The sequence below is a fragment of the Rhinoderma darwinii genome, chromosome 13 (genome assembly GCF_050947455.1).
Source record: "Rhinoderma darwinii isolate aRhiDar2 chromosome 13, aRhiDar2.hap1, whole genome shotgun sequence".
NCBI lineage: Eukaryota > Metazoa > Chordata > Amphibia > Anura > Rhinodermatidae > Rhinoderma > Rhinoderma darwinii.
In genome coordinates, this window is record NC_134699.1 from 20,837,353 (window position 1) to 20,847,352 (window position 10,000).

Here is a 10,000-nt window from a genome sequence, read left to right on the forward strand (position 1 = left end):
AAAAGCAAACGTCCTACTATTTAGAGGCTTCACATCTGCGTCGGGACTCCATTCATTGGTTCCATTAGACCTTTCCGTGAGAGGTCTTTTTCCCAGAATGGGTTTTTCTATAATGATTCACCTTTTCAAAGTGATCTTTGGACCACGTAGAGATCTGCCATAAATTGTCGTCTATATAAATTAACAAAAACAAAGCATCATACTGCCAATAGATGCCAATAACTGGATATATAGACCTTTTTGAATTTTATATGCACAACAATTTCAGATCGTTTCCTAATGTCAGTTATATCTTTGTATATATCTTATGCCAACAACACTCTTGGTTGTATTACCATACAAAATTAATAATACACTTGATAAAGAAGTAATAAAATAAAGTTATTTCTAATATTGTACCAACCAGACAATTTTCGAGCTCAACCTCAAGCAAGTCATCTACGGTATCATCATCAGCCCTGACAACAGAATCAATAGATTCGAAAAAAGGTAATGTAATGTCTTTATGAGCCTTCTATACCTTTTGCCAACATAGAATGTTCCTTGTACAGAATATTTCCCGGTATAGAAGAAAACTGCCTTATATCGACGATGACCATTACCCATAACAAAAAAACCAATCAGAAGACGACTGCAACTGTACTGTGTGTGGCCATGTGTGCACAAGCTAGGAAGAAGATGCTTTGGATCTAGGTTGAGTGGACCAACTTCAAGTATGGTCAAGTCAGTGGCAATCTCATTACTTGAGCTTGGTGGAAAAAAATAAGTTGTTCTTGTGGATAAACGTAGGAGTGTAAAGGTTCCATTAGAGCTGAGTTTCACTTTGGATGAAGTGTAAGAAAAATTGTAGAATTAAAAAAAAATATCTAGACGGTCTACTGTATCGTGTAGGCCAACATAAGGTGTATGACATAACCTGAGATGGCATAATTATTGGATAGTTTAATTGCTCAATGTGGATTAATATAATGAACAAAATCAGCTATAAACATAATAAAACCAGAAACTAAGGGACAATGACAAGCCGGCTCATTGGTTCCCCATTGCTTAGCAACCTTTGTAAATAATGTTTCGGACCCCACCAAATAAAAACAGTAATAAAATATTTTACAATAAAATGATTGTCTGAACGATCACAAAGTGTCAGTGATATAACCAGTACGTTGTTAATCCAAACACATCGGTATCCAGTAACCCAACATGAATGTCCCAAAATGACGGAAGCTACTATATCATATTTACTTGGTGGGGTGGAGGATTCAAATTCTTGTTTACCAGGAACCAATCTGCTATCATGAAAGGAATACATATTATAGTGTAAGGAACAGAAACTTTAAAAGACCCTGAGAATTTAGATGTTATATAGACAATTTATAGAATAGCTGTGTTGAGGTTCTATTATCTTGAAGGATTGGAATCCATCAGAACCTGACATGAAGTTTAACTGGTACAACTTGAGGAAGATGTGAGATCAAGCAAAAATGGGGAAAGAAATGTTTGGAATGAGAATAGTATGAGAGATAAACGTAATTAGATAAGAAGAAGATGAAGATAAAGATTGAGGAACATCATGAAGAACAGGTGGCCTACAAAAAATATTGAAGCCTCTACTAAACTGAGGAGGCACCATGAGAAGTAATGTGATATAGCTATGACAAGGAAATGTTAAAAGGTGTTGGTCCCTCTCCTAAGAAGCAACGCCTTGAATATAATCATTATGATATGGAGGAACGTCCTTTGTACGCAAAAGCAAACGTCCTACTATTTAGAGGCTTCACATCTGCGTCGGGACTCCATTCATTGGTTCCATTAGACCTTTCCGTCAGGGGACCCATATATGGATTCCAAACTGAAACAAACGGAAACCATAGGTTTACATGTGTTTACATCACCATTGATTTCAAGGGTGACAGATCCGCTGCAAATGGTTTCCGTTTTTTACCGTTGTGTAAGCGTTCCGTCGTTTTAACTGAATCAATACCGTAGTCGACTGCGCTATTCATTCCGCCAAAAAGTGACGGTGACAAACGGAAACAATTTGCATCGGATCCTATGGTTTCTGTTTGTTTCAGTTTGGATTCCGTTCACGGGTTCCCCTGACGGAAAGCTCAGACGGAGCCCCTGAACGGAGGCCTGACGCGGATGTGAACGAAGCCTAAGTGACAAGGACTCACACCACAACCATTTTATTACAGACCCAAGCAAAAGCAGAAAGGTGAAGACCATCATAGAGGAAGTGGTGGATGGGAAGGTGGTTTCTTCTACTTTCAATGAAATTGAAGAGAAAATGAATTAAGAAAAGACACACAGATATTCACTGGACGTGGATCTTGTGAGCTAGATGCAGAATAACCCTCCATTTTTACTAATTTGTCAAAGAAAGATATTGGAAACTTTATGTGATTAAATAAACCTGTCTGCTGAGTAATCATTTTTTAAGTTTTTTATTTTTCTTTGATGCGTCATTATTATAGATTGTCTTATGTCAATAGAACAAAATAGAGAAGGTGCCTGGTGGTGGTGTGTCTACAGGGCTGCATTAAAGGGGTTGTCCGGTCCACAGGATAGGTCATCAGTATATGATCGGTGCGGGACCGACACCCGGATCCCGCACCGATCAGCTGTTCTGGCTGCCTCCGGGCACTGGATGTCCGTGCTGGAGGCAGATGGCTCCGATCACAGTACAGCGGCCTGCTGCAGTACTGCAGCTCTGCTCTGATTCAACTGAATAGTATGAAAAAACGCTCTGTGCCCGGACAATCCCTTTGAGGTTGGTAGAGACCCCTGGGCAAAAAATCCCACCTCTGGAACCCAGACGTTCTACCCAGAGGGGTAACTCTCAATACAAAACCTGCGTCTCGTACCTATAAAACAACAAATGAGAAAAAAGAAGTCCAAGTACTATATATAATAGAGAAAAATATAAATTTTATTAAATACAAAATAACAGGCGGAAATGTATAAAAACAATACGAGGATCTAAAACAAGGTCTGTATGTGGACCACTCCACAGGATGACATTATTGCCATGGATATAGTGTTAATATGAATAATGTATAATACAGGTATATGTAGCATACAAAAAGAACCCATCAGTCATGTGCATACAAATAATAGAACATTATAGGTATAATACCTCACATAATTGAACATGGTACAGGCTACCCAACACTACTGCTAGAAACACTAGTGTTAAACATGACAAAAAATAGTAAGAGAGTGTACATCTAATAGCAATCACAGATCAAGGAGGTGCGACCTGGAATGCAAGTCAGTGCCCGCCTGGTCTGATGGATAGTGATGAATATACACGTCCAACCTAGTGGCTAGAAAATGTGTAGCAGAGTCATATGTCAGGAGGAGCCCATACAACAAACCTTACCCATGGAAATAAATGTGATCAAGTGTAGTCAAGCGGTCCATAGAGTGAGACAACGCCCCGACGCGCGTTTCGCTAGTACAGCTTCTTCAGGGGGTCCCTGAAGAATGCATCACTATAGTTATGCCCCTGACCTGACCAATTATAGAAGCTACTTATAGAAGAGATGACCGCATAGGCATTCGGCCCTCTCCACTGAAGTCTATGTCATGAAGCCAGATGAGTCGATCACAGAATTGCAACCATGTGAACCTTGTGCCCTCCCTCTAATTCGACCCTGATTGTAGTGGCAGGGTACGCCACTCTTGTCTGTCCTGTTAGATAATGTGACCAGACCTTCAAGCATGGGTGGATGTGGAGGATTAGGATTGCTGCTAGTAAGGGGGAACAGAGACCTGGAGGGGTATCTTCACTTTATTACTGGGCTTTTGTCTCATGGTGTAGACATCTGGCCTTTTGAAAGCTAGGTGGTGCAGAGGTAACAGTCGCACCGGGCATTAGTATAAGCCAGTATTATAAATGCCACAAGGTAATTGGTGATCTGTTACAAATTTTACATTCAATTCTAGGAGCTTCAAAGTACACCTCAGAGGTTCCTTATTTATGACCAGTCAATATTTCATATCCTTGCTTATTCTCCCGAAATAAACATTGTCCTCTTACACATAGCCAGGATTCAGGAAAGTTGAGTCATAGACCTCTTCTGTTGACCATATAACCAAGGGTGTATACTGTATATGACGAGCAAAGGCTGGAGTTGCACCTGGCCTAGGGTACATAAGAAGACCCGTAAGCTACACAGAATGAACAAAAATCTAACATTAGAGGGGCCCTATTACAGATTTTGCATTAGGGCACAGGAGGAAATATTTTTTAAATTGCACCTAATCTGCACATAACCCGCGGATCAGCACAGTAGAAAGAGTGACCAGATATTAGATGTCAATTTTGCCCAAAGGCAATGCAACAAATACGACACCATTACGGCACCTAAAAGGCTTACCATACTGCCTAATTATGCAATAAGACATCCCCCTCCCCTAATTGCTGCATTTCTAGGCAGATTTGCATAGGACTCCAGGAAAACTGGATGACAACCACAGAGGGAAATGTAATAGATGTCCCACAGCTTTGTCATAGACAGAAGAGTAAAAAAACATACAGGAAAAGCAAATCCTTAGATTATATTTTCTCCACAGATCATGTACAATCCTTCTAAAGGAGAAATTCCTTTAGTCCGGCATCCGATAATCCAGAAAATCTATAATCTGGCACGTGCCTTCTACGTTGAACTGTAATATAATGTTGAATTTATCAACACCAGAAGCAGAAGACGAAGCAGGGAAAACAAATAAGGAAATACCATTGGCAAAAAAAAACCTGTAGTCCTGATGCATCCATAAATATTTTTGGGGCTTTTACTTGAATCTGTAACAATTTCACAAGACTATAGACCAATTTTGGATGATGGACGAAAGGACGATCTACTAGCTGGATCTCCACAAAGAGAATCAGAACCTTTGAAGGGACTAATGGACTGTTACCGATGTGCAAATCAGGTTTTCTAATCCACGATTTAATAGTATCTGAAAAATAAGAACATAGCAACCCCGACTGCCAGCACTAAAAGTTTGGGTGTCATCTTGGCGTTCCTCTTCAGCGCCACATTCTACACTGATAACATGACTTATAAAGCTTCTCTGCTCTTGTAAAGTATAATGCTGTGCCAGGAGGTCTGGAGCTCTGTGTCGATCATGGACTGATTGAAGGTGCTGTAAAGGTTCCCCACTAGGGTCTGTAGGATTTTTTTAGGTTTCTCAAGGCATTTGACATGCTTGGGTGCCCCCTGCAGGACAAACATAATATAAAATAGTACTTACAGGCAATGTCACCCGTAGACATATTTGTAGCTCAATACTGACATCAAGTGACAGCTGAAGTTTCCACAGTGAAGTCCCACAAAGAAAAAATCTATTCCAGCCCTGTCATCTACTGTGGGATGGGTGGGATTGATCCAATTTCAATCCCATGGTTAACACTGCTCATTATCTTGCTGCCAACAGAAAGGGAGAAGTTTAAAACTTGTTCTTTACATGATGCCCACAACCTACTGTTCTGTACACCTAGAGCCATGGTGACTCAACTTTGGGATATTGAGGTCAAGAAGTTTGGTGGTCCTGTTTTTATTCTTTTTTTAATTAGCGGCAAGTTTGGACTAGCCCATCAGAGTGGAAGAAGATCCTCCGGTGCGTCCTGACTCAGAGACAATAATGGACTACAAGAGTCCAGCAGAAGGCAACTCCATCTGGAGATGACTTTGGAGCCAATCACTTGCCACTTGGGTCTATTTCTTATAGGAGGGTTCAGAAATAAACTATTAGACTCAGGACCCCCATCTATTAGCCAGAATACAGAGCCGCTGCAAAGAGAACCTCCCACTTTAGTGGACTAGGCACAACCTTGTATTAAAAGGTCACCCATTTATTCAAGTACTATTAGCAATGTGTGGCCGCCCGCAGTTTCCCCTGGGCCCATTGGATAGCTTGCCATAGTTCACTTTTATTGTGCGAAAAAAAATAAATATATATATATATGTTTTTATGCAGGTTCATGACCATATTTGTCATCAGTCTTACATTTACACCAGGGGTGTAGTTATAAAGGGTACAGAGGTAGCAGTCGGTCTCAGACCCTGGTGCCGGCGTGCCTTGGTGCTTATCAGTCTGGAGGTGACTGCCTTGGTGTAAATCGACCCTCCTGTACTGGGACAACATTTTAAATATGATGGAGTATATGGAGTAATAATATCTAATGCCCTCTAGTTGTGCCCCTATACCTTGAATCCACCGTATTAGGGTCCCCTCTGTGCTGTTCCAAAATGCCTGCAGCGGCCCCACGGTATAGGTGAGCAACTGGGGGGCACAAGATAATATTACTCCAAATACCCCATCACATTTATAATTTTGTCCTGTGATCGGAGGGTTGCTTTACGTTTTTCCCGTCTTTATTTCCCTTTACTTGGCAGCAGATGTCGCTGTTTCTCATACTTTACTCTTTATATGCTTTATGTGGTGACTTTTGTCATTTTGTATCCCAAAACAATTTATGGTGTAAACACAAAACACATAAATGGAGTAAAATTAAACCCAAAACTAATGGTGAGTCTGAAAACGTTCTACTTTTTGCAAATCTTGCAGACAGCTCGTACACTTAAGGCCCTTTTACACTGGCCAATTATCGGGCAAACGGGCGTTCACAGAAGGCTCGTTCCTGATAATTCCCAGTGTAAACAGTGCAATGATCAGCCAATGAACGAGCAAACGCTCATATATCGGCTGACCATATAGTTTTATATGTCAAACTATTATCGTTTTTGGCAGCACATCTCCCTGTGTAAACAGGAAGACGCGCTACCGACATGATAACGTATGGGGACGAGCGATCGCCGCCATATATAACTCCTTGTGAAAAGAGCAAACGAGCGCCAATCAATGAGCTCTCTGGCCATTCAAGAATATAAGCAAAAGTTTGTCAAATGTCATTCACTGAGTTATGATCGGAAATATAAATATGCACATGATGAGAAACCAACAACCGTGGTCAATAATTGGTTTATTGTTTAATAAAGTATGCGCAAATGACACAAAATACAATTTTGTGATACAGGACGACATTTTAACCAGAGTGGCGAGCCTCTGCCAGAGACATAACTTGAAGCTCATGGGCCCTAATGCAAAATCCGTAATAGGACCCCCCCCCCCCCCCCCCCATCCACCTACAATGTACCATTTATAATACTGGTCTCTTCTTTTTGGCAGAGAGGCATTTGGACCCCTTTAGCCCCCGCAGGGCCCGGGTGCAACTGCCACCTTGGCACTCCCTATGCCTACACCCATGTCCTTGCAAAGAGCATTACATGACAAATCGGTTTGTCAAATGCAGCGAAACATGTGCATGGAGTTTGTACGTTCTCCCTGTGGTTTCTTCCATCTGGTTGTGTCCGGGCTCACAAATCTCACAGATAACAATTTATTGGGACACGTCTAATAATGTCCTATGGGAAAATTGCCCCAAAAATTCCCTTTGCAAAGCGATACAAGTCCTCAACTTTTCTGACTTTGCAGCAATGAGCATGATATATGTGTATTTTTTATAGACAAACATGTCAATAATGAAGTAGAGCCACAATTTTCCGATGGTCGGGGAGATATCTTTTGATCTAGGCCATATCACTCACTTTTTGAGAATTCAGAAGATGGAAGGAGGGTGTATTATAGCCTAAGGGTAGCCAGGTTAATATGCAACACAGTCCATAGTGATGAGTCACATTTTTAACACCACTTTCAAGTTAATAATACAGAAAAAGTTTAAAAAAAAATCTAAATTAATTTTTCTTTTTTTTTAGACACTGGCCATAGACTTAAAGATTTGTCCCCAGTCTGACCAGCATTCCCCTTTCTCTCCCTGTATCTTGAACCCGGTTATTGAAGAGGCTTTAGGTGGCCATACACATTAATGTCGGACAAACATGCCAATTACAGCAGGATCGGCCGACCATCTTATGTGTATGCGGGCCTTTTCCGAATCTCTCCCGGTGGCTGATGTTGGGGGAGAGAAAGAATCATGCAGTTGGATTTTAACATGCCCAATCCTTTTGCTCTCAGGGGAGATAAGCTGTAGTTTCTGCACAGGGCACCAAACAACTCCGATTAGCACTGTCTTTTAGGGTCTACTATTATGTATTTTTGCCTTAATTTTATGCAAAAACCATGAAAAAAATTGTGCAACATTTGTATACATCCTTACATGTAGCCTGGTAGAGAATTTATTTTTAAAGGGTTTGTCAAAAATAAAAAAGGGGACTTTTTTTGGCCAGAAATAGCACCACTCGTGTCCATTGGTTAAGTCTGGTATGGCAGCTCAGCCTCTTTCACTTGGATAGGGCTGAACTACAATACCTGAGACAGCCCATAAACTAGAGTGACTGGTGGGCCCCCTTGAATACAGGACAATGCCACGGACTGTACAAATTGTATAAGCAGTCCTAAGATCCCTCCTATTCCTCAGAATTGTAAATTTACCATCCGATACAGCTACACTTTAGTCATTCATGTTGATCAGGTCAGAAAGCTTTGTAAGCAGATTAGATATTGTTTAAATTATTTTGACTATTTAGGTTACATTCAGACAAGCATGGGCAACCTCAGACGTGAAAACGGCTGTTTTTCACGTCCTAGGTGCACCCTTCCAGGACGCATTATCACGGATCCCTCATAGACTAGAGTCTATGGAGGGATGCGTGAAAACACAGTAAAATAGGACATGTTCTATATTTCCACAGACCCTACACACGCTCCGTTGAAACAATGGTCATGTGAACGGCCCCACTGAAATGTATGAGTCTGTGTAAGGGCCGTTGTTTTAACACACTCGTGTGAATGAGCCCTGACTTGTATGTTAAGTTGTATCCACACGGCAGGTTAGACCGGTCATACAAGCTTCCCTCCAGCGCTAGTTGTTGAGTGACTTTAAGTGCCTCAGATGCCACCATTTTCTGCAGAATCATGAAAAAAAAACTACCGTGCCATACTAACAGCAACTTTATAAATGATCCCAACTCTATCCAGACCAACAAAATAAAGTAAGAACAATGCCCCAAATAGTCTAGTTTTTCAAATGTTGGTTCAGTGTCTGGTGGTTCTGTGTTTGCATTGGATCAGTATTTAATGATTTACATTCAGGGAAGTGTTAGGGTATGTTCAAACGGCCTATTTTAAGCCATTTTTCGGGCCGTAAGCACCACGAAAAATGGTTAAAAATATGGAGGCTGAACGCCTCCAAACATCTGCCCATTGATTTAATGGGAGAACTGGCGTTCCTTTCTGACGGAGCATTTTTTTACACGGCCGTTTGTAACCGCGTGTAAAAAAAAACTCCCCGTAAAAAGAAGTTCATGTCACTTCTTGAGCCGTTTTTGGAGCTGTTTTTCATTGTCTCAATAGAAAACCAGCTCTGAAAATGTCCGCAAAAAAACGCATCAAAAAACAATTGATGCTTAAAAAACGGCTGAAAATCAGAGGCTGTTTTCCCTTGAAAACAGCTCTGTATTTTACAGCCATTTTTGTTTGCCATGTGAACATACCCTTACACTGCCTTATAGACGCTAATCTAAGTTGCTTGAGATGTGTCTGATGACAAGCTTGTCGACTTTTTCAGTGGCAACCAGCAGAATTATGAATGCAGCTCTGCAGAATGATACAGAATGTAACTGAGGATCAGTACAAAATAAGTAATGCAATGAAGTTACAAAGATACTTAAGTTTTTATGTACATTTTATCCACATATATTGTTTCTTTTGTGTATAATGATAATTCCCTGAGTTACGATATAGTAACTCTAAGGTTTACTCTAAAGATTACAGGAATGTGTTTTTTGTTTCATGTCAGCAGATAATGTATTTTAGCCTGAAGCAAACATACAGCTTTACTGTAGTCTGTATTTTCCGGATCTCGCAAAGCACTAGCCCAGTGTATGGCAATTATAGAGAAAAATATATATAATTAGGAGTCACCTTAAAAAAAAAAGATGGCAATTCCATAGTATGAGTTGTTATAGGAATC

The 10,000-nt window shown here is 40.6% G+C and overlaps 1 protein-coding gene and 1 long non-coding RNA gene across 4 annotated transcripts in view; one reads left to right on the forward strand and one right to left on the reverse strand.

Moving 5' to 3' along the window:
- The window catches only part of LOC142665906 (keratin, type I cytoskeletal 47 kDa-like), an 11,177-nt gene extending 8,881 nt beyond the window's left edge, over window positions 1-2,296 (forward strand). Inside the window, 1 exon segment of the mRNA XM_075845715.1 lies at window positions 2,196-2,296. Within this exon segment, the coding sequence (XP_075701830.1) occupies window positions 2,196-2,296 (101 nt within the window).
- LOC142665431 (uncharacterized) overlaps window positions 1-10,000 on the reverse strand; it is a 252,998-nt gene that overhangs the window by 31,138 nt on the left and 211,860 nt on the right. The gene's annotated exons all lie outside the window — the stretch shown is intronic.